This window comes from Apis florea, unplaced genomic scaffold (assembly GCF_048593485.1).
Source record: "Apis florea isolate Af1SG1 unplaced genomic scaffold, ASM4859348v1 contig_1914_pilon, whole genome shotgun sequence".
NCBI classification, from domain to species: Eukaryota; Metazoa; Arthropoda; class Insecta; order Hymenoptera; family Apidae; genus Apis; species Apis florea.
Window position 1 is genome coordinate 1,722,811 of NW_028256504.1, and position 25,535 is coordinate 1,748,345.

General features: G+C 29.6%; 3 protein-coding genes across 15 annotated transcripts in view; 2 read left to right on the top strand and 1 right to left on the bottom strand.

Annotated features, from left to right (window-relative positions):
* The window catches only part of sowah (ankyrin repeat domain family member sosondowah), a 129,987-nt gene extending 122,295 nt beyond the window's left edge, over window positions 1–7,692 (top strand). For 5 of the 7 annotated variants that reach the window (XM_086913240.1, XM_086913246.1, XM_086913249.1 and 2 more), the window contains 3 exons: window positions 4,755–4,781; window positions 5,905–6,059; window positions 6,421–7,692. In XM_086913240.1, the coding sequence (XP_086769366.1) occupies window positions 4,755–4,781; window positions 5,905–6,059; window positions 6,421–6,705 (467 nt within the window). In that variant the 3' untranslated portion in view covers window positions 6,706–7,692. Of the gene's footprint in view, window positions 1–2,176; window positions 2,202–4,754; window positions 4,782–5,904; window positions 6,060–6,420 lie in introns of all 7 variants that reach the window. The other 2 variants (XR_015293660.1, XM_086913247.1) reach the window with 1 other exon arrangement.
* An 8,870-nt stretch (window positions 7,693–16,562) lies between these two features.
* Window positions 16,563–18,032, top strand: LOC100865182 (tRNA-splicing endonuclease subunit Sen15). 4 transcript variants are annotated; one of them, XM_012495184.3, is made up of 5 exons: window positions 16,573–16,765; window positions 16,948–17,009; window positions 17,081–17,162; window positions 17,229–17,400; window positions 17,491–18,032. In XM_012495184.3, exons 2-5 carry the CDS (start codon window positions 16,986–16,988, stop codon window positions 17,777–17,779), a joined length of 567 nt encoding a protein of 188 aa, XP_012350638.2. In that variant the 5' UTR covers window positions 16,573–16,765; window positions 16,948–16,985; the 3' UTR covers window positions 17,780–18,032. The 4 variants fall into 4 exon arrangements, with proteins under 4 accessions (XP_086769481.1, XP_086769471.1, XP_012350638.2 ...); XM_086913351.1 differs by having other exon boundaries at window positions 16,597–16,765; window positions 16,920–17,009; XM_086913355.1 differs by lacking the exon at window positions 16,948–17,009 and having other exon boundaries at window positions 16,563–16,765.
* A 933-nt stretch (window positions 18,033–18,965) lies between these two features.
* Pkn (serine/threonine-protein kinase N) overlaps window positions 18,966–25,535 on the bottom strand; it is a 31,704-nt gene continuing 25,134 nt past the window's right edge. For 2 of the 4 annotated variants that reach the window (XM_086913265.1, XM_086913283.1), the window contains 12 exons: window positions 25,244–25,495; window positions 25,012–25,162; window positions 24,840–24,927; window positions 24,360–24,718; window positions 24,053–24,291; window positions 23,106–23,273; window positions 22,215–22,532; window positions 21,975–22,126; window positions 21,683–21,902; window positions 21,494–21,601; window positions 21,246–21,386; window positions 18,966–21,154 (listed from right to left, as the gene is read on the bottom strand). In XM_086913265.1, the coding sequence (XP_086769391.1) occupies window positions 21,011–21,154; window positions 21,246–21,386; window positions 21,494–21,601; window positions 21,683–21,902; window positions 21,975–22,126; window positions 22,215–22,532; window positions 23,106–23,273; window positions 24,053–24,291; window positions 24,360–24,718; window positions 24,840–24,927; window positions 25,012–25,162; window positions 25,244–25,495 (2,340 nt within the window). In that variant the 3' untranslated portion in view covers window positions 18,966–21,010. The remainder of the gene's footprint in view (window positions 21,155–21,245; window positions 21,387–21,493; window positions 21,602–21,682; window positions 21,903–21,974; window positions 22,127–22,214; window positions 22,533–23,105; window positions 23,274–24,052; window positions 24,292–24,359; window positions 24,719–24,839; window positions 24,928–25,011; window positions 25,163–25,243; window positions 25,496–25,535) is intronic. The other 2 variants (XM_086913269.1, XM_086913275.1) reach the window with 2 other exon arrangements.

Sequence of the window (25,535 nt, forward strand, 5' to 3'; positions counted from 1 at the left end):
ACGCAAATAGCCGAGTGAATTATTCCTTTTTTATTTTTTCTTTCTCCCCCACCCCTCCCCAAAACTTCTATATTCGTTGGAACTCGAGAGAGTATTCTCGCGAAGCTGGAGAAGAATCGAATTTAAATTTTCTGCATTCTTGAAAACGATCGAAATTAATGCTACGGCGACACTAGCGCCACGCGGACCATTAACTACTAGATACTGGTCCGATGTATTTATACATTCAAATTATTACAATTTTCACTCATTACAGATATTTCTATTTTCAAAAATTCAATTCAAAAATCTATTCTCTCCAACTCTGCACAATCACTCTGTATATGATATATTCGTGGAAAGAAATATAACTCGAACTGCAAGATTTGAATATACCCATCTAACATTTCCCTTTCGATCTTATCACGAGCCTACGAGAGATGGCATTGTCGCCTTGTCGAACGATTAAAGTTACGCGATATTAAGAGGCGAGCACGCACTCGAGGGGATTCCCCTGTCGTTCCGATTGTATTTTAAAAGCCGGCCCCCCGATTCGATTAAAATCGTTGCTTGCCACGGGATATCGTTACGACTCTTGGTCACCTCTTGGTTTAACGAAAGGTTTTTGTATTAATATTATTATTATTATTGGACGTGTTTGGTGAAAAATTTGGGGGATTCACGATTCTTTGATTTCTTTTGTCGAGTTGGGGAAGGTAAGATAATATAATTGAAGTATCGCCAATATCGAGCAGAGTTACTTTTTGATTTTCTTCCGACGAAGAATCGTCCCTTCAATTTTTCAACACTGAACGAACGTTTGTTCCATTTCTTCTTTTTTTAATTCTTGGTAAACGAGTTGGGTCTCCAATTGTGAATTAAACGAGATTAATTTTCCTGTCAATGATTAACGTGATTAAATTTCGCAAAAACACACCAAAATTGTACAATTTCGTGAGAGCATCTTGCTTGCAAGACTTGGATTTAAGTCGACGAGACTTGATTCGTCCACAAAGAGTTAAAAAAAAAAAAAAAAAATCATCCAAACCGAAATAATATTTTAATCCTCCTTAGAGAAGACACCCTCGACTTCGTTCGAAATTTCAAAAAAAAAAAAAAAAAAGAATTCGAATTCGAAATTTTCGGCCTGAATGGTGATTAATTATTTTCTATCCCTCTTGCCCCTCCTCCTCGGGGGAAAAAAAATATACCACGTATCTAGGGAAATAAAATTATTATATACGAGGTAGAATATCACCAGATACGCTCGATAGAGCGATTATTACAGGTATACCGCACCAAGGTACACCGCAATTTGCACATACGCTTTCATACGCTTCTTTGGTTCTTGCTCTCTCGGCCTTGGTCCTCTCGTCTTTCTATTTTTCCACCGCTCAGCTTCCTCCTTTCGATCGTGCGCATGCCTCTCGAAAGACGTTTTGCTTCCTAGTTTCCTAGCAGGGCAGCATGCGTGGCATTAACCAGTTTGCATCCCATCTTGTCATTCCTGAACGACTAGAACTTTTATTGCAGTGAGTCTTCTTTCGGGGATCAAGTAGCAGTTGTTGGTTTTTTTTTTTTTTTATACTTTCTTTCGTTCTCTTTGTTCGTTTCTTTTCAAACATATCACGAGTATAAATATCTTTCAGCTTTTTACCTTTGCCAATCTTTTCATTGAAGAAAAAAAAAAAAAAAAAAAAGTGAGAAAACATTCGTTCGCACTTTCGAAGCAATCATCTTATTGTTTATATTTAACAATCGAAAAAAAAGAAATCATTGTGCCATTATTCACCAATAATAAGAGCATCCAATAACTTTTTCCCTCCAAAAAAAAAGATCCACGCTTACTTTATCACCATCGCGCGAGAAATCCATTGTACACGCGAAATAACACGCAGCAGCATCGAAAGTTACACGCGTAACTTTGAGAGAAAGCTTGCTTCGAAAAGCTGATCCAACCTCCTCCTCCTCCGACCTCGAGAAGGAAGAAAAGTAAAGAGAAAAGGCGGTAAAGACAGGTGTTGTACCAGCATCCAGCACCACACATATCGAAATAGAGGCAGCGGTATACATGGTTTCGGGCTCTTTATCTATCTAGTCTGTCTGTCTGTCTATCTCTCTCTATCCTCTGTCCACTCCTCATCTGTCCTCTGTTCTCGGTGAGTATCGGGGCTCTGGAAGTATTCTTCTGTTGTAGGGATTACTGCTGCCGCTACGCTCAGGCAAGTTCAGAAGCACACCTCTGCTAAAGTAGTAAAGCGCTTGTGTCGCAAGATTAAAGTAGCCGCACCTTAGAGTAACGTATGAACACTGTCACTTTTGTCGGCGCTGACGTGAGTATTGCGCGAGAATCCGCGGGTCCATCCACGCGAGGGAGAGAATCCCGAATAATTCGTTTTGCCCGCTTTGGTTAAAATCGTCTTCGCTTTGAGTTCAATTTGAATAAATCCGAAATCTGTCGCATTTTTGTCGTATAGGGTTTTTTTTTCTTTGATTCTCGAAGAAGAAGAATTTTAACCTAGGAGGGCGGAATATCTTTTCTATTTATTTGTTTTTTTTTTTTTTTTTTTTTTTGTTCGTTTTTGATCGATCGATATTAGACGAATGGTGGACCCGTTCATTCCCGAAATTTGTGAATCTCGTGAATCATCGCTTTTTCGATACTGTGAATTGCATATTAATCGATGTATAATACGTATTCTTGTGACGTTTTTATTACTGGCAGAGCTGGGGAAAAACGAGTTAGGGAAAATATTATTTTCGTGAACAAACATAGTGTTTTCCAATAAATCCGGGTGTTGTTAAAATTAAAAATTTCCAATAATAACGAAATACTCTTTGTAACACCATGTTTGAAAAAAAATTTATGCGTCTCGAACCAACAGTTAGAATCGAGTCGAAAAACGAACCATCATTTCAAATTAAAAATGTGTAAATATTATCGAGAAATATATTATTTTTGGAAAAATAATATATTGTAAATAAGAATGTATGATTTGTACGTAACATAAGAATCTATAATAAATATTATAAATTAATTTCCCCAGCCCTGTAAAATCGCTCTCTGTAAAACACGAAAGATGTGACTAGATGTGCACCACCGCGTGGATTTTTATTATTCGTTTTTGTTTTTTTTTTTTTTTTTTTTATATTTACATATCATTTAACGATGTCGTGTTGTTTGTTATTTTAACTGTTGCGCTTTTTTAACAAATACTTCGACACGATTAAAAAAAAAAAAAAAGAAAAAAGAAGAAGAATCACACCTTGTGTAACATCATTTATTTACGCGTGGTAAATCTCACGTTGCTGCGATACTCTCGAAGCCTTGACGCAACGCGTGTTTCGAAAAAAAAAAAATAAATAAATAAAAAAGAAGAGAACGGGATAATTCTCCGCGTTGTTCCTCAAAAAAAAAAAAAATAACGATTTGCTCCACGATTCGGGAACGATCAATCGAAGTGGCAGTAGTACCTGAAAACCTCTCCTTTGCACCGTAGAAACGATGTGACTTTAACCCTTCCATAGCCGGCGGTGTGTGAACGTTTCCTATTGTATAACAGCCTCGCGATTTTATCTCGCACGATTTACACGTTTATGCTCTTTGCCGATCGCGTAACACGATGTTGACGCCGGGGAGAGTCGTGGAGAGAAAAGGAGAAAAAAAAAAAAAGAATTCGAGCTGTTACACAACACACACACACACACACGTATCGCCGGCTAATAATGATCAGTCGATGTTTTTCTCTTCAGTTTTGTCACTTTCAGTTGCGCGCGTATGTAACAATAAAAAGCACGTACCCGAAAAGCATGACACGTTCGACCGATTTTCCCCTAGACTCCCACATGTTTTTCCACGCGATGCACTTAGAGACTAGAATTTAAATTCCCTAGATCGACAATTTCAGAATTAACAGTTAATAATTCGCTTTGATTGAACACACGTCACAAATTGTTGTTGCTCGATCTTGGGGTGTGAATTCGTTTGAGGTGGTAAAACTGTCTAGGGAATTATGGCTAGCGGACACTGGTGTTCAAAATGACGAGATAATTAGGAAAATTAAATTAGCTGGCGTAAATGGCAGTGTACCGTTTTTCCTAGTAAATTTCAATCTAGTGTCCCCTAGCGGATCCTAGTGTTCCCTAGCGAAATATTAACCGTTAAAGGTTACTTTCGAAAGTTTTACTCTTTCAAATCGATTCAAACTCTCGCTGATAATGATCGCGAAACGACACGAATTTTCGATCAAATTGAAATCTCTCCGTTCAATTTTCAATTTCGAGTTTTTAATCGAGTCTTTAATGAACAATAATGAGCTACTCGTTGCGGCGCGGAAAGAGTTCGTATTCGGATCGGTGCTTGATAATTTTATATCGATCAATTTCGATAAGAAGAAAACAAATTTTAATCGAATTGACAATTTTCCCAAAACTCGTCGCAATTAATACATCTGTGTTTCTTCAAAGGATCAACTTTATCGAGTATTTTTTTTTTTTTTTTTCGTATTATAACAACTTCGAATTTGTTGCATTGTTCAATTATTATTATTATTATTATTGAGCACTGAAAATTATTAGAGCTCTTCTATTTCGTAATTAACGAATAACGACAATTTGCAAAAACGAGCACAAGCTGTCGTTCTAACACGTCTTCTAACCACGATGACTAATTGACTGTCTAGTATCCGTGTCTTAATTAATCCTTGCTCTTCCTCGAATTCCAACCCTATCTCCACAACAGAAACAGTCTCAAATGATTTTCTATTTTATTTCAGAAATAAAAGCAAGGAAAAAGCATGCAGGTAAGAAATAATCCGCATGGAATTATCGACTTTTACTAATTTAATCGGTAGTTAGTCAATGCATGCATCGACTCTGTGAAGTTCTGTGAAGTAATATAATAGTAGTACACGTCGATGTTTGGTAGAATGTTCGGTTTTTGTAGTAGAATTTTCTTAAACCTGTTATTTATTTTTTTCTTTTATTTTTTTTTTTTTCCATCCACAGCATTATTTCTTTAGAACGAAAATGCAGAAATTTAAAAAAGAATTAGAATATTGGCAACGTAGGCATTTTCGATACAGGACGATTCTTTTTGACTGAAAGGGAGAATTGGAAGATTCAAAAATTCAATCAAAAGAACAAAACAAACTTGAAACGAAAATGCTTCTACCAATTTTCTCTACGCTCAGAGAGAACAATCATCCCTTACAAATTTATGCATCTATCTCCTATACAGATATATATCTACACGACTTTTCTTTTAGCCATTTAGAAAAACCTCTCTCTCTCTCTCTCTCTCTCTCTAATTAACAAAAATCTTGTCTAATTTTCCAAAAATTCTCTTATATAAATTACAGTATCAAAAAATTTTCCACGAAAACGATATATAAGCGAGAGGCATTCATTATATATATTCCCTATTATCTAGTTACCCCTAGATTCGATCCTAGATATCTTCACGGTAGATGCATGCGACATGAAAAATCCCGAAAAAATGCAACAAAGGCAATTTAAAAAAAAAAAAAAAGAGAAAAAGAGAAAGGTAAGCTTGTCGAATGATTTGAAAATTAAGATTAAGAAACTAGATGATACAAGAAAAAATAAAAACTATCGACCTCGATCAATTCATATTACTTATAAACTGGATAATTAAATTTTTCCAAATCCTCGTATGGCTGTCTTTTGAACAACTATCTAACGTTACACGATGTATATAGATATTTTTGTATATTTAATAACGTTCATCAATACTTCAACCTATCTTCGATGTATCTCTAATGTCCAAAAAAAAAAAAAAGGAAAAGAAAAAGTATCCTTTTTTTCGACAAGTTCACCAAAAAAAAGAAAAGAAAAAAGATCGAAGGGAGTGCGCGCGAGAGGATGATTGCAAAGCGGTAACACGATGATTGGTTGAACACGCAGAGAAAGATCTTGGTTTCCTGCGTATTGGCTCGCTGAACGTACGCGTGAAACGCACGACGGAAGCGTTCAGCCAGTTCCTGGGTGTGGCAACTAGCAGCGCCAGCAGCAACCACGAGAAGATACACAAGAGTTGGGGATCGGCGGATAATGTGCAGGTAGAGGAGAAAGGAAGAGCGATCTCGAAAATTGCTCGATACCCACACACACACACACACACACACACACCCTTCCCCTCCACCCTCTATAATTATTCAACCCTTGGACGAAGCACCACACATCCATCCCTCTTCGACGCATAAATATTATGCGACGAATCTCGTTTAACATTAACGTAGGTAGAGAGAAATTATCGTGGTCTTATTTTAAGAAAGATAATAATTTCGTTTTTAATCCATCGTCGGATATTTTTATAATGACGATGATTGCAAATAATTATGATATTATTGCTCTTGAAACCTCGTCCAAGGGTCGCAAAAAAAAAAAAATTAAAAAAAATTGTTTCAAATTTGTTGCTAGTTGGATCAAAAAATGATGCCGCCACCAAAGTACGCGCCTATCAAGAAAAGAAGAAGTCGCCGTGCTCAGGATTTCAGCTCGTCGCGGGAACACCAAGCTGCCAGTCAACCGACCACTCCGCTTCTTCAAGGGAAAGTTTCTCGATCGAGTCAACAGATGCATCGCCGACCAACCTCCACGACAGCGGTCGGTTCTGCCGCTTCGAAAACGCAACAGAACAACGACTCGGATTCGGATACCGCATGCGGATTCGATTCCGCGTGGAGAGGATCTGCGCAATTGTAGAATAACTCCAACGCGACATCTGTCGCGAAAACTTGAGGCTCAAATGCAGCGTTTCTCGATCTTTTTGAAAGAATCGCGTTTTTCGATTCTTTTTCACGATTCAAATGTTTGTAATGTAAAATTTTCAAAAATCTAGCAGTAACTGGAATTATGTGAAATAGATAAAATTACGTGTATATTTGGTCACCTTACGATTAAAAGTTAAAAAAAAAGAAAAAAATTATAACACCATAATGCAACTTATAGATTGAGAAACACTGCTCTAGTGAATCATCGTGTACCTTTGTCTTCTGATCTCTTTAGATAATGATGATTTTGAAATATTTTTAACAGATCGGTAAAAAGTTGACGTAGTATATTAAAAAAGACTGAAATTATGATTTAGCGATATAATATTTTTAAATATTATTACGAGCGATGGCCGGATAATATGGCCAGATATATTTGGAACGAATATTTTCTTTACCGGTGATAAACTTGCCCTCATCAATCGACTGATTAAAATGATAAGAGTTTTACAAAAGGAATTTATTCTTGATGAAGACTTGCACGCAATGATTTGATTGTCAATATTTTCTTACGTTGCAGAAATGCACGATGCACATTCTTTGCTATAATTATTATTATCATCATGGTTTTTATAAGTGCCTTAATTTAACACTTGAAAGCAATATTTCAGATTTACCGATGCATCCGCACCAAGGCCAAATACATAACATATATAATCCGTCGTAAACGCGGAAATGAAATTACAATTTCTATACAGGGTGTACTACGCACAATTTTATTGTAAAATATTCTATCACTTAAGGATGTGAATACAATCATTGTACCTAAGTAGTAAAAAATAGAAATTGCAATACTATGCGTGTTGTTATACTATCGACGAAATATATATATATATATATATTAATTATTCAATTGTAGATTTTTAAATGAATTGTATAAATGTTCAAGATTAAAAATAAATGACGAATTGATTACCTAGATATTAGATATTTAATCTTCCATTACGTATTTTGAAAGCGCGCCTACGAAAAATCATGTACACGAGCGCTATCTAGTCGATACTTCTGGAAACCACTTATCCTTGCAACTTTATAAAATTTTCACTAGATGTCGTGCAATTATATTTCTAGAATTACTCATACTCTAGATAAAGACAGGGAACAGACTAGATGCGACATATTTTGAGATTTAACCGACGCATGTTCTGAAATACCGATCTCGAAAAGAAGAAAATGTTTCTTACGCCCTCTACACACATTATAATCTAACTATTTACCCGAAATACAAATCCCATTAATTTTTTTCATTAATGATAAAACAAAACTTTTGAAAAAAATAAAGTCGAATAATTAAAATTGAGAAAGATCATTAAACTAACGATTATTATAAAAATAATGATCGCGATTGCAGCCAATCAGCCTAACATTATTTTCTATATAATTAGTAATTATATATTATATATTAATTATATCAAATAATATTTAACCAAGTCTCACCGCGTGGAAGTTGTTGCAGATTGGACACCCATTCTTCTCTCCTTTTGCGGAAAAAATTATTTTCACATAAATTTTTTTTATACGTTTTCAACAACGAAAGAATCGTAAGGAAAACCGACGCGGAAGACTAAACCTGAAAATAAAATCTAAAATTAATGCATTTAAAATATGCATTTTTGTTTAATAATTATTTTTCATTTTCATGTGGATGAAAATGAAAAATAATTAAAAAGCGTAAACAAAAAAAAAAAGGAAAAAAAAATAAGCGAAATAAGCATCTCACAAAGCATTACCCATTAATTATCCAATTACACTATTTTATTTATCTAATTTACACCCTTGATTACGCATGCAAGTAATTATATCTTTTTCCATGAAATATTCACTCGTATCTTATTTTAATTGAAAATAACTCATTCAATCACTTTCATTCCTTCCTTCATTGTAAATTTAATTTAATATGCCCATTAAAAATCATATAATTTTTATAATTCCTATTTATATCTCTTAGATTACATGTAAGATACATAAATAAAATGCAAATAAGGATGTTCAGATACTCAACAATGACTACTGATGACCAGTCAAGTAGGCAGTCGAGTATCCAAGAATTTGATGAAAGAAAGAGTAGAAGAACGAAGTAGAAGAAAGAGAGAATTTAGAAACGATAAATGAATCGTTGAAGAATGGGAATAAATCACGAGGAATTTGACAACAATACGGGGAAGTTTGCGTTGACATTTAAAAATCAGAATTTCAGACCAAATGATCGAATGCCTACTATGATTCTACTTATATAAAAATCTAAATCTAATAAAGATATTTTTTCCTTACTTTCGTCGAAAGCTGAATAGATCCTGAAACGAAATAGAGAAACAAAATTAATACGAATCAATGACAGATAATTTTAGTTTACATCAAATGAAGATCAAATCCTTTTTCTTTTATTCATCCTCTTCAATTCACACCTGTAACAAACTGTAATTATCAGATTAGTAATTAAAAGAACCAATAATATAAAAAAAAAAGGAACACTTACGTCTTGAAAAGAACAAATTATCAAAATGTCGTTAAGTAATTCATAATTTTTTATAATTTTGAAAATTAAAAATTTTCTAATTATAATTTATGCGAATCATAATAAATTCTTGCTATATTACTTTGATATATATTTTCAATAATATTTTTAATAACAAATGTTCCGTTTACCTGGAGATGCTGAAAAGAAGGAAAAAGTAGCCAGAAGGGCTATGAAATTCATCCACTCGATATAAACCCGAACAAACCATGAGTGGATCTTTTCTCTTTCGCAACACTAATACACTAAATTTGTAAAACAAACCGCGAAGAGTGCACCAATATATTTACAAATCTCGATCAATGAAAAAAAAAAGAAAAAGAAAAAAAAATGAAGATTCCCGATAGCATATATCCTTAAGTAAGTGATTACTATTCACGCAACTCTATTAATACTAATTTATGCACTCGTATTCAATTGTACGCAACACTAATGACGGATCCATTACAGTCATATCAGACTGCCGTTGTACAATCATTCTCATGCAGATCTTTCAACTGCATTAAATGGTTCAGGAATCATCTTCCACAGTCATTGTGGAAGGACATTGGGCAATTGTATACGCAACACTAATTCAAAAACGCGATAATCCATGGACGCAACACTACTTTAAAACGCGTTTACTCATCAATGCAAAAAAAAAAAAAAAATAAAACTATTGTATGTATTCAAAGCTATTAATAAAAAATTAAATGAAAAGTAATATTTTTACAATTTTAGATAAAAGAAATTATACTAATTTACAATTTAAAAAATTAATATTTAAAGACAATCGCGTAAAATATAACACGCAACAAACGCGATCATTATTTTTCCGCAACGCTAATTCAAAAATCGCGACTTGCCCATTAAAATTGGATGACGGGCCCGCATGCATCGGCCAGACGATACAAAAACACACACTACGTATTGCTAAAACGAGCACAGTGACAAGATAGTAACAATGACTTCCCATTCTTTGGATCCGAGAAACAAGATCCAAAAAATGAGAAACCATTCGTTGCAGCCCTCTTCGTGACAGTTTGTCGGGCCTCTTCGGTCTTCCTCCTTCGGGCGCGATGCCCGCTGAAACTTAAATCTAGGCTCGAGATTCGCTACTCGAGAATCAAGAAAAAAAGAAAAAAAAAAAGACTAAGTCACGGAAACTAAGCGCGCATGGACGATCAACGATCGCAATGATCGTTGCCCGTCGTACACGCGCGGAATCTCGAGCGCGACGTTCGTTTCGAGAAGAAATCGCGACCGCGACCGCGGAATTCGAAAAGCCGATAGACGAAGCCGAAGAAGAGTGACATGCTTCGCTCGTTCCAGCTTCATCCTCCACTTTTCGAATTATATTTCCTGAAACAGGTTGCCACGCGAAAACGCGCCTACCCGAGCGGAGACTGTGACAACCTGCCCGGCCCTACCTACTTATAATCAACACACACATACCAGAAATATGCTACCTATCCTGCCTAACCCTATATTTAAAAATTGGCAAAACAGGCATACCAACACACTCGTTCCAACGATTCTCACGCATAACGCTCGGGCGCAAAAAACCTAAACTAGGGAAAGCGTCCCGGGACGCCTCCGACACCCGAGCTTGGCACGCTGCATTCACACTCTAACTTTACGTACCATTTTCCTGAAATCGACTGACGATGGCTAGCGACCATTGCGTGAATCACGAAAAAATCTCGCGTACGTCTTGATTCCAATTGAGAATATTTAAAATCGAAAGAATATAAGTGTCTTCTAAAGAAACGATTTTATTAATCAGGATAGATGATATAAATTTTAATATCATTATTATAAATGTGAAATAATAAGATTAAGGCAAAAATTATTATCGTAAATGTTATATTATAATAATGATGAATAATTGTAAATAAATTAGTATTTGAAACGACGCAATTCCACAGCCTAACCACACGCATAATGTGGAAAATACGTCGCGCACGATACATTAACGCATCGTCAGTCGCTGAAAAATTGTTAAAAACTTATAAATTAAAATCATCGTACCCATTGCCTCTCTCTCACCCAAGTAGCACCTGGGCACGTGAGTGAGATCCTGGCAATGGACACGGAAGGGGTTAAATCTGAAAATCCTGAGCTAAAAAAATATTAATGAATCTTTTCTAACGGGCTAATATTATTTAATTTATGTATTTTTGTTTTATGAGCTTTAATGAATTTTTAATAATAAAAAATATTGAAAATTTAATATTAAATAAATAAAATTATCAAGACTTGAATATAATTAGTGAATCTAATTGAATTATTAATGGAAGTAAACCTCAGGCGATTCCTTTACCAAAGTATATATTCGAAAAATAATGTTCAAAAACCTGTTACTTTGGTTCCGAAATCTGCCTGTCGCGAAATGTCTTCTTGCGCATAAAATTTCACATATTCTTGAACGAAAGAAATAAAGTTCTATTAGTTTTAATATTTCAAAAATCCAATAATTAAATCACCGTGATACGCTATTGTACAAAATGAAATTAAAAATGACTTATTATCGCATTAACGATAAAAGTTAAATTCTATAACTGCAATAGTTGCAACGAAGTCGGATGATGTCCGACTTCTTTGCTATCTTGTCATTTTCAATCATTTATTATTAATTAAAATATACATGTCTCGCATAAATATTTGATTCTGCGAATATGATATATCAAAATTTATTAATTAAAAACTTATTATCGATTTCTTTCAGTTTATATTATTTATTATTATCAATAGAACATTACTATTGATGATTACCATTCAAAAACGCGATGCACAAGAAAACCTAGCCTGATCTAATAAATAAAATACAGAAAATGTTACTATTCATGGGTATAAATACTCATGGTCACTGTGCTCGTGCAAAATTCTACGTATACAACCGGTTACCCGTGTCGTTTCGGACCTTTCATCCTACGACATGATTGAGTAACTGGAGGAATCAAAATGCATGCGACTCACCATTCGATGCGAAGAATCTGCATTGTCATGGATGCTGCAGTAATCCATGAGAAGTCGTTGAGAAGCAGACAAGTAGGAGGATGGAAACTGCAAAAAAATTAAATATTTTAATTCAAAATATAGCAGATACATTAATTATTTGAAGTGAGAAAGGACAAAAATCTATATTAGTGAATAGAATATAGAAAAATAATTACCTCTTCGCGTGATGGATACAATATGTTCTTGAAAAGAGCACTGATTCTATTCTGTACCGAAAACGAATATTTAAAAAAAAAATAAATAAAAGACTATTAGCGCGTTTAAATTATAGTTCACGAAAAAACACAGCTTCTAATTTCGCGAATGGCTATTATAAATAAATTGAATTAGAGCAGTTGTGCTCTAAAAAATATTGAAAATACTATCTCGAAACAAACACTGACTCTATCGACTGCATTGCTCGCAGTCACAAATACTCAACATTGAGATCCAGCAGAAAACAGCAAAGACACCTTTAACAAAATATAAATTATCATTGTAGTATTGTTCTTCAAAACACAGCAGTGATTATACAGCAAATTTTAAAATAACATAAATAAATAAAATAAAGAATTATAATTCTAATAAATTCTAGTAACGATAAAAATTGAAAATCTAATATAAAAAATGAAATTGAAACTTTAATAAAAATTCTATTTTTATGAAAGAATAAAAATTTAGTTAAAATGAAAGATAAAGTGGTAATTACTTCTTTGCGTAATGGATGATCGCCTTTTTTTCTTGATACACTGATTCTATTCTATACCAAAAACGAATAATTAAAAAAAGAAATAAATAAAAGACTACTAACTCGCTCGTTTAAGTTAAAACCAACACTGATTTTAATTCCGCGAATAACTGTTACAATTAAATTAAATTGAAGCAATTGTGCTCTAAAGAATATGGAAAATACTTTTACGAACTAACCACTGACTCTATCGACCGCATTGCGCGCGGTAAAATTTTCTGAAAATAAAATTAATAAAGAGGAGTACAATAAAAAAAAGGAAGAAAATATTATTTCAATATTTTTCTTCTCCTTTCTATCCAGTCATTTTGTTTCAGACAATATTATTCTTCTGAAACTAATATTTCAAATTTTTCAATAAAGAAATATTATAAATAGATAGAATATAAAAGAATATTATGAATTATTTATATATTATGAATTACTTAACAACGATCAATAACAATCCAATAAAAATAAAATATGTATAGATAAATGGTATACATACGAAATATCAAATTTTATTGCATCTTCATGGAAAAGCATGATAGCGTCCATATTGAAAATTTTCCCGCCAAAGTTATTCCAGCAAGTAGCCAATAATCTGTATAATCTGTATAAAATAAGACTTTCAAATGAATCTATATATAGATTTGATTATATAGATCGATTAAATTAAAATAAAATAATAATTAAACTGAAATTTAATTTTAAAAAGTCAAAAAATAAATTATTTCTAACTCTAACCCTCAAATATATGAATAAAAAAAAATAATAATTTACCACTCAAAAAACTTTCAATTATATATAATAAACACGTATTGATTGACTGTATGAATGTACGAATGATAAAAAGTAGCTAAGGAAGTAAAAATATTCGAAAAATCAATTACATACCTCGAGAAAAAAAGATGCGTATTAACACCACAATTAACGACACTACTATGACGTCACGATTTCGATTATCGAATTTAGGAAAAGGTTCGATATGTTCGATTGTTCGATAACAAGTCCTATAAAAGTAATAATCAATTATATATTAATTAATTATATTAAAGTAAAATAATTATCAATTATATCAAAATTAAACGATAAATACTAATAAATCAATAATAAATCAAAATAAACTGGGATATTATTTTAGAAAATCATAATATGACGTATTTGCAACTTGAACTGTCAAATGTATGAATAGAGAAAAAAGAATAATTTAGTTCTCAAAAAATTTCCAATTACATTAATAAATAAATATTAATTGAGTATGCGAATGTACGAATAAGAAAAAATAACTATGCAAGTAAAATTATTCGAAAAACTAATTACATACCTCGAGAAAAAGAGATGCGTCTTAACACCACAATTATCGACACTACAATGAAGCCACAATTTCGATTATCGAAATCAGGAAAAGTTTCGATACGTTCGATAGTTCGATAACAAGTCTTATATATAATATAAATACAATAATCAATTATATTAATTAATTATATTAATGTAAAATAATTATTAATTATATCAAAATTAAACGATAATCAAGCTGAAATATTATTTTAGAAAGTCATAATATGACTAATTTGCAACTTTAACCCTCAAATGTATGAATAAAGAAAAAAAGAATAATTTAGCTCTCAAAAGATTTTCAATTATATTAATAAATAAATATTAATTGACTACGCGAATGTACGAATAAGAAAAAATAACTATGCAAGTAAAATTATTCGAAAAACTAATTACATACCTCGAGAAAAAGAGATGCGTCTTAACACTATAATTATCGACACCACAATGACGCCACGATTTCGATTATCGAAATAGAAATCAGAAAAAGATTCGATATGTTCGATAATTCGACGATAAACCTGTATATATTATAAATATATTAAATATATTATATCAATTATATATTAATTAATTATATTAAAATAAAATAATAATCAATTATATTAAAATTAAACGATAAGCTAAAATTTAATTTTATAAAATTTTATAAAAGTATAAGTTATTTGTAATTCTAACCCTCAAATAAATTTAATAAAAATAAAAGAATATTTCACCACTCAAAAAACTTTCAATCATATTAATAAACACATATTAATTGAATATATAAATGATAAAAAATAACTATTCAAAAAATCATATATTTCAAGAAAAAAACGTCTTAACACCACAATTATCAACACTACGATGCTTTACAGCACGATTTCGATTATCGAATTATTGCAAAATTAGGAGAGAAGACATGTTAGATAGCTTAAAAACAAATCGAAACATGTCGAACACGAACACAAATATTTAATTTTTTGTCAAAAAATTGAATTATAAGAAATATTTTCAACTTCGAGTAAAACAATCAAAGAAAAAAACATTTATATATACAAATAATATAAAGAAGTGCATTTAAAACAAGAATGTATCACTGAAATAATTTAATTTAAAATAAAATTAATTATTATATACTCGTTTCAATACAAATAAAGAAAGAGTAAAATTCTAAATATATCTATTTTTGTAAAAACGAAGTAAAATATTACCTGATACAAGAAAATCGTCCATGATAATGCATATAATAAATCATTATTTCCTCGAAATAATATGTGTGCAATTGAACAATAATCCCTTAAATAAAAATTAAAATTGTATAATAAATGTATATAATTAAAATAATAATAAAATAAAGCAATAATTGAATTGAAATCTTGACTAAAAAGTTTATAATATAATAAAAGTTACCGATAACCTTAACCTTAGATAGATTGACTAGAATTGAAGAAAAGAATACAAAAAAATTTTTTAAATTTATTAATTTCGTTATCAAAATTTTTAAAAAATTATTAATTAAATAAAAATATACTAAATTACAAAATAAATAAAAAAATAAGTTAGTATAGTATACACGAATATCGAAATATCTCTATTATTATGCCCTCTGGATATCTAAATAATAAATCAATCATCAAATTAAAAAACATACAACTTATCTTTTGTAGATAATACACCAATCAGGAAAGATGCAATAAAAATTTTTTATTTTTCAATAAATATGATGTAATATGTAGATGAATAAATGGAATTAATTATCATACTCGTAAATAAACATATATTTTTTAAACGCGAAGTTTATACGCATATAAATTATATATAAATGTAACATGGCTCCACTACGTCTAAACACTACCGCGGTTAAAGTAGAATTGGCGCGTAGCGTCTCCCCACTCCGTAACTATAACTTAGCGTACAAGGTTACGTGTCGACTACTGTATCGATAACGGTGTAAATAGTTGTCTGTAGACGACTTTTAAAATATATAATTATTAAAATATTATAATTTTCAATATTCTTTTAATATTTTATTAACTTTATAATTTATTAATATAATATAATAATTTATAATATTATAATTAAACTTATTAATAAATTTTTTATTACTAATAATTTATTAATTTTAAAAGTAATTTAATAATATTTTAATTTATTGAAATTTATCATTCTGAAAATATTTTTATTTGTATTTATAAACTTTTATTCTTAATTTTTACATATTGAATGATACAAAAAAGTATTGAATGATATATCTATTTTATATCTAATCTATGGTTATATCTAGTCTAGTATATGATATCAAAATTCATGTATATTATATTTGTACTACATAAATCTTGTGTGTTATGTGTATAAAATATTGAAATTTTATTAACTATTATCTCATTATTAAACTTTATTTCATTTTTCATATATTGTATTAATAAATTTTTCTTTATGTATAAATATCAAGTATGTATAGTGTAAATTTAAACTAATTTTAGAAATTTAACCTTATATAAAATAATATTTTTTATTTTATATTCTATTCAAATGAAAATATTATTTTTGAATCTGAAATATGTAGATTAAAATCGTTGTTTAATTATATATTAATATAATATAGATATTTCATATTTTTTTCATATAAAAAGAAAGTTATTTTTCCAACAAAAATTATTTTTTATTAATCATGTATGATATATGTCATCCTAGTGTAAGTATAATAATATTTAAATAATTTTCAAATATAATAAATTTAAAACTAATTTATTTTAATATTATTAGTATTATCATATTGGAAAATTAGGCTGCACTGATCCTGTAAAAATAAGCACAACATTTTATGTTTACATTGAGCTATGCGAAGGTAATTAAATAAGATTAAAATATAATTTACAAATTAATATCACTAATAATTATTACTTATATTTAGCAAAGAGATATTGGGAAGTTGATTACAAATATAATGAAAATTTAGATTTATTATATTTAGAAGTAAAAAAAAATAAAACTTCTCAAACAGAAATATATGTACCTTGGCCCACATCGTGTAATATTTCTCTTAAAACAATAGAGAAGATACAAGAAGGTTTAAATGTTGAACAGTAAGAATAAAAATTATAGATAATAAAACTTAAGAGTTGTATAATCATTAATTGTATAATCCATAAATTGATTTACATATTTTCTAATAGGATAACTCTTGTTTTTAAACTTGAAGACAGCACAAGCATTATTTATAAAGCTTCTAAAGGTCTTATGAAACCCATTGATCCAGAAACAACTAAATTGATGAAAGAAAAAGAAGAAAAAAAGTTAAATTTAGAAAAAGAAATAAGAAAAAATACTTCTTATTTATATGAATTAGCCAAATCTTTAGATAAAGATATTAATAAAGATACTAATAAAGATAGTGATGTAAGCCATAATAATAAAATAACGGATTCTGATATAAGTCATAATGATAAAATAACAAATAAATAAAATTTATTTTATTACTTTATTTAATCTTCATATTTTAATTCTATCAAATTTTTCAAAAAGGATTAAAAAAATATGAAATTGTCATATTTCTTTTAAATGTTTATTATTTATATATTTAAAAGTAATTATTATTTATATATTTAAAATGTGTAAAGTTTAGAAGTGCTACTAAAAATATATAATTACTTAAAATGATATGTATTAAGCTGCCATTTGCAAATGTGAATATTAAATAAATTATTGCTTAATGATATATTATAAGCATTTTCTATCGTGTCAGACTATCTATGATTTAGTAAACACTGCAAGTATGAGGCACATGCTGTTTCATTATTTTTAACTACAGATAAATATTTTAAACAATCTAAACTAAGGTTAAAACTTAATAGTGTTACGATATTTTGTATGTATAAAAATACGTAACGAAAGTATATTTTAACAAATCTACTTTGAGTTTTCAAAATAAATCTATCTACAAAAAAATTTACGACACTTGTATCATACATATACATCTTTGAATTAGTATTTTTTGGACGCACTTCATTTTTAACGTCGTAGTATATATAAAGAACGTCGCTTCCATAAAAGCTACTTATGTATACATCTTAATGTAATATTTTTTTAACGTTTATAATATATATAATATATATATATATTTACCATTTATGTATATGTATATGTATATATATATGTCTTAAATATTATAGAGTATATCATTAATATATATTGACAAGAAAATATTGATTAATAAAAAGTGACTTATTTTTTATTGAAGTGTGTTGCTTGGCAGTTCAACACATGAGAATATAATGTTTTTACATATAAAATACAAAAATAAACATTTTCTTTAACTTTTAACGAAACAGTATACTTTTTTTTTTATTTTTATTACGAATTTTTTGAAAATTTAATCCAATTTATAATATTTTATTTTTATTTAAATAGAAATATTTAATAGACAATGAAGATAAACATCCCAATGTTCCTATATTTTCCCATATTTTCTTGTCCATGTTTATACAATGTAAAGATATATGTTTGTATATATTTTAACTAAAATCATGTATAATAATTATTTAATTAGATTTTAAGATCTACTAATATGAGAACTGTATAAAAACAGGCACATTAGGAATAATGTGTTACATGAGCACCTTTGTAAAGGTTTTCATTTCTAATACACAAGGTCTCTGTATAAAATAGTTACCAAACAGTTATTAATTTATTAGTGCATTAAGGCAACTAGAATTCGAGATGTACTCGAAACTATCACAAATGACATGATTAGTTTTTTGTTTTACAATTTTGAATACTGTTTTTAAGAATATGATTAATGATTTCAAGCTTATATGACTAAAATTAAAATATAAGAAAATTTCAAATGAAACCATTTGATATTGCTATCACAGTAATCTAATCATTAAATAATCAGCCATTTATATTATTCTTTTTCAGATTTATTTTAAACAAATATTGTTTTACAAAAGTATAATTTAAATTTATAAATAATTTTAAAAATACTGTAATAGGTTCCATTTAAAAAATTCTTTTATACATTTGCATATCAACTATTAAATGAACAAACTTGATGAATTAATAATATTGTTACAGGATAAATTACTATTATATGCATATGATTCTTAATGTTAAATAATGTATTATATACTGTTATTGATATTTTTGAAAATAATTTATGCGGAAATAATAAATTTACTGTTTTAAATAAGCTCCAATATAATATGAAAGAAAGAATTTCTAAAATGACATCGATATAATGTTAGTACAAAACACTATCAAATATAAGTAACATATAATGTATACATTTGTGATGATTGTATAAGATATTCATACTCATTCACAAAACCAAAAATATATTTAAAAAATATGAGTAAATTGTAGTGATGTTTAGATTAAAATGTAAATATAATTATTAACAGTATGCTAAATATGAACTTGAGATATTACGCCTGACACAGTGTTGGATATCAAACTAAACTATCTTGTATTTATAAATCTTATGAATTATTACTTTTCAATGTTTGGTTATATATTTACAAGGTATAGCACTAGAACACCACAAGTATTCTATCACATACTGAAAATATGAAAATAAGTAACTAAGTAATGCATACAAATGGATAAAGGAGATTATAGGAATTAAACCTGCAAGAGTTGTTGATTAAGAAAAGTTGATATAGTTAAATTGTCAAATTAAATGTAATAACTGGTCTTAATTTCTGGTCATATTAATGATTAGGTACACATGACTAATATAATTAAAGCGCCCAGTGTTTTTTTGTGATTATATAGATCAACACTGTTATACATAGTGCCATTTCTTCATTCAATTCATTATCACATGAGCATGAGCAAATATTAAGTGCATTTAAAAGTTTTGTATTTCATTATAAGTAAATAGTTATTTTACAAAAAAAGAAATCAATTATATAATCATGGTTTTTGATTTGATTTTTTTGTAAAATAATGCAATCTACTTATAATGGAATTTGTTAAAACTTTTTCAAACACCTAATACAACTATGTTTTGATTTATTTTCTGCATTTTATGAATCATATTTTTATACAGTAAATATCCTTTATTTTAAATGAATAATCGTAGAATAATTGTAAAACAATTACTATACATAAAAATGAATGTACTAAGTAAAAGTAGTCAAAATTTCAAATAGATATTCCTTCGAATATTTGGTCAATATTTTGAATCATTATTATGAGATCTAATGATTTATAATTAAATGATATAAATCTTTATAAATTTTCGGTTCCAAACTGTAGTTTTTTGTATCAAAATATGAACATACTATAAAAATGCTTATACAATTTATGTTTTACTGCTGATCTTCCACTTGATTACTTCAAGTGTGTCAAATAATTATAATTATTTATATATTGGAAACAATTGTGATAAATGTATAACTACAAGTTAATCTGACATTCATACATATTAGTTAAAAACCTGAGATTCGTATGTTGTTGTGAACATAATTTTTTTAATTCTATATGTCTGATTATATCATGATATTAAAAATAAAACATCTGTACAATACATAACATTATGAAATGTGGAACATATTTTGAAAATTAAACAAATAATATATAATCATCGGTATTATTAATTGCAATTTGATTGCCCCTAAAATTGAAAATATATTAAAACGCTAAATAATTTGCGTATCAAATTTAACAAAAAGATGATTAACATAATTATGGCTAGCACCAATCAGCCATATACGTAAAATCTTTAAATAAACTTTGTTCTAAATCACTAAGTGGTCTAGGATCTTTAGGTGGAGTTAATTGAGGTTTTTCTGATGTAAATTCTTCATCAAAATTACTAACATCTTCCACAGAATGCTGAAATACAAATACAAATATATTACTAGTATAATATTTATTGAATATTCCAATCAACATAAAAAAACAACTAAACACAATTAATACTTACAATTACTGGAACAAATGGTGGTTTTACACGTCTTAGAAGTAAATCATCCCAAGCTATATGCCTAAAGAATGCTTGTTTCTTAACATCTTCTGCATCTCTTTCACTACTACCTAATCTTCTATCAGGATTTTTTCTTAATAACTATATTTAATAAATAAGAAAATAAATAAGAAAAATTATTTCAATATTATTCAATATTATTTCAAATATTTATATATTTATATATATTTAAGAAATTAATATTTTACCCTCCGCATTATCGCAATTGCTTCTAAAGAAAGAAATCGCGGATAACGAACTTCATCATTCACAATGGAATCAAATACTTCTTCTTCATCATCGCCAGGAAATGGTGACTATATAAAAAGATAATAATTAATATTAGTGATTATAACATATAATTAAAAAAAAAAAAAATTAAATTGGATATTACTTACTTCACCAACAAGCATTTCAAATATTAATACACCAAGACCCCACCAATCAACTGCCCGTGTATATGATGTTTCAGTAAGCACTTCAGGAGCTAAAAATTCTGGAGTACCACAAAATGTTCCTGTTCTATCTCCATATCCCATTCCCTCTTTGCACAAACCGAAATCCGCAATTTTTACATATCCTTCTGTATCCAATAGTAAATTATCTAATTTCAAATCTCTGTAAATTGAACGAAATTATCGTCATTACATATTTGACATAAATTAATCATATGATTATTTAAATATCTACCGATAAATAATTCGACTTTCATGCAAATATTGCAACCCTAATACAACACAAGCTGAATAAAATACAGCTCGTGGCTCTCCAAACACATCCGCGTGTATATGCATCATAAGATCTCCTCCAGCTGCATATTCCATTACAAAGCACACATGTGCCTATAGAAATAAAAATTTAATATTGATATTTTGATAAAAAAAATTTATTATTAAAAATAATTAAAAAGATATATATATATATATATACCTCAGTTTGAAAACAAGCAAAAAGATTTACAAGGAAAGGATGACGTGTAGCATTGGCGACTTCAAATATTCTCTTCTCTGAAAGTAAAGATTCTACTTCATCTCTCGCTATTATGTCTCCTTTTTTTAACGCTTTTATTGCGAAGTATTCTCCTGTATTTCTATATTGCGATAGAATTACTTTTCCGAAATGACCGCGGCCAAGAACAGAGAGTAGTCTAAAATTATCTATGGTCATTCCAGTAAGTTGCGAATGTCTTCTAGATTCGTAGGCACTGTCTCTGTATTGAGAAGGCTTATTCGGCATTTCGTATACAACCTATAATCATTAAAATGTTCAGCTTGAAATATCGTGTTTATCATAAGATAATGACTGCACATTTATATTACTTATTTTTATATTAATTGATAGTATGGAAAGCTGTTATTTAATTATCATATACATATACGTTGGATATTTGTTAATAATAATAATAATAATTTTAATCCAATACAAATACATTATTAATGTATTTTTTTTTTAAAAATATGTTTTATATTTAATATTTTTCTATCTTAAGAGAAAAAAAAACCTAAAACTGTTGAATAATGAAATATTGCGCCATTAATGGCCAAGATATAGATATGTAACATACAAAGTACATAGTTATTTACAAGTTTAGTATTATAAAGCCTTGATACATAATATGCATATACGATCATGCGAAAAAAATTGATTACATGCTTTTAATGAGAAAACCATTAAAATAATAAAAAAATAAGTTACTTTAATAAAAAAAAAAAATTACAATAACTTAAAAAAACAATTTTATATTCAATATGTTAGTAATAAAGAAGCATAAAAATTAAAATCACGTAAATAAATAAAGCTGTGTGTATTGGAGGTATATACCTCATCTTCAGGAAACTCGACGACGGGTTGGGGCGAGGGTGTGCGCGGAGAGGGTGGTGCAATCAGCACAGGACGAGGTTCTGTTACAAGAGGCCTCAAATTTGCCCCCTGAAGACCCCCCTTTTCTTCGTTGTGCAGGAAATCAAACTCCCTTAATGCACTCTGTAACTACATCACTATCTGCTTAGCTCTAAAAGCTACTTTAGATTGCAATATATTTCAAACTGTAACGTACCAAAGTCTTATGTAATAGAATTAAGAATTAGATATTGTGAATTGATATTATAAATTTGAGAAAATAAATTGATTCAGTTATTGAAGGGAGTTTGCTGCAAATTTGTTGAAGGGATACTATATATTGCACAATGCACATTACATATTGCATTGCATATTGGTGCCAAACATTGTGGAAACAACTATGCATAAAAAAAGCTAAGAATTAAAAATATAATATAAATTTAAACACAAAAAAAGAGAAAAAAAAAAGAAAAAAATGAATAAAAGATTTGTATATTTTAAGCATATAAAAAATTGCCTTTTTATAAATCGCGTTCTACTATTAAAAAGATATATTTTTAGCTATCTTCGAAGCAATATCTTACGCAATTGACAGTATATCAAGTATTCTAACATGCCTTGATAAAATGTATAATACTATGTACAAACATTAGCCAGTATATCGACTCAACTATCTATGTATAATATATTGTATGTGTTCTACATGATTTTTACCCATAACCAGTGTACCAAACCCTAAACCTCTCAAATAAAAGAAAATACTAGATAGTTTCAAAATACTTTATAACAAGATGGATAATTATGATATCGCTAAGAAGGTTCAAAATATAATGTAAAACTTCTCTCTTCTATATAACACTTTGATAAATATAACAAAAAGAAAAAAAAAATTGAATTGTAAAAGATAATATGAATTTCGTATGACTTACTTCTTGATCTAATTTTGGTGGTGGTGGAGGTGCGGGCATTGAAGGTTTTTTTGTAATTGTAGGTGGTGGAGGTGGTGGGTGTTCTGGAGGACGTGGTAATGTAGGACTACTACTAGAAGTCGATAATCCTAATGGTCTAGCGCCTCCTAAGCCTCCTTTCTCCGGATCAGGTAACTCTCCAGGTGTTTCCGGTTTATCTTCTACCGAGGTATCAAAAACTAGTTGTAAAGGTTGCGGTCCTACAAATAAAAATTTGTACAACGTTAAAATTTGTGTAAAGAACACAATCAAGAATATATAATCGTACCTGATGGTGGGCTTTCAGAATTTCTTGAATTGTGCAATGAAGGAGCTGCCGATCGTTTTAAAAGTCTACCCCAAGTTGCAACATTGATGTTCATTTGATTAGCTCTTGGGAAATTTTTCACTTGTTGTTTAAAGATTTTGCGTTGACGTTGTAATTTAGGTTTTCTTGAAATCATAGGATTCAAGAATTTAATTTCCGCGAAGAGAAGACCTTGCGGTTCCAATTGCAAAGCCATTCCGTGCCTAACATCATCGATAAACTCTTCTAAACGTAAAAATTTTATAGCACAAAGAGATCTCCAATCTTTCCAATAAATGCCTATTTCAAGTTCTCTCGACTTATCTAGTTCGATGGAAAACCTAGAAAAACAACGTAGGCATATATTTTGATATATTTGTACTCTCTTTATTATAAAATGATAACATATAAAGATGATACCTCTCACAAAAAAAAATAATATTGCATACAACAAAGAAATACCTTTGATCCCAAGCTTGTTGAGAACACGGTCGCCAACTGGTTTGTCCTACTGTTTGGTTGTCCAGTTTAATAACTGCCATAATATCATCTGTAACAAACAAAAGAGAAATTAATTTTAATATTCAATTCCTAATGTAATTTCATAATATTTGCAAAAAAAAAAAATGCTCACTACTTGTTTCATCTTTAACACTATACGATTTGCTCGAACTACGTCCTGTAACCCCTTTAACAAAACTGCGTAGATCTGGACTTGCTGGATGTTCTCTTCTTGTGCGACCAGGCACTTCTTCCGCCAAGTCTTGACATCCCATTAACCTTACCTAAAATTTCAAGTAAATATATCCATCATTTATCATCGCATAAAGATTACACGAGATTATCATTATTCAAATTTTTGTCACCTCTAATTGTCCTGTGACGGCAGCACATCTTGAAACCGAAGCAGGCACCGTAGCTTTACCCTCCAAAGGGCCACGAAATGGTTGTAACGACGTGTAAGTCACAGGAACCGGGCTAGCCGATTGCACACTAGCCAATTCTCTCTTCAATTGAGCAGCAGTACCACTGTCAGGTGGTAATTCTTGTCTTCTGAGTTCAAGGGATAATCTCAGCAGATCCAACTTTCTACTCGATTCTGCAAGACTTGCTTGAGCCTAAAGTAATTCAAAAGATGATAAAAAAGCGAAACGTAAA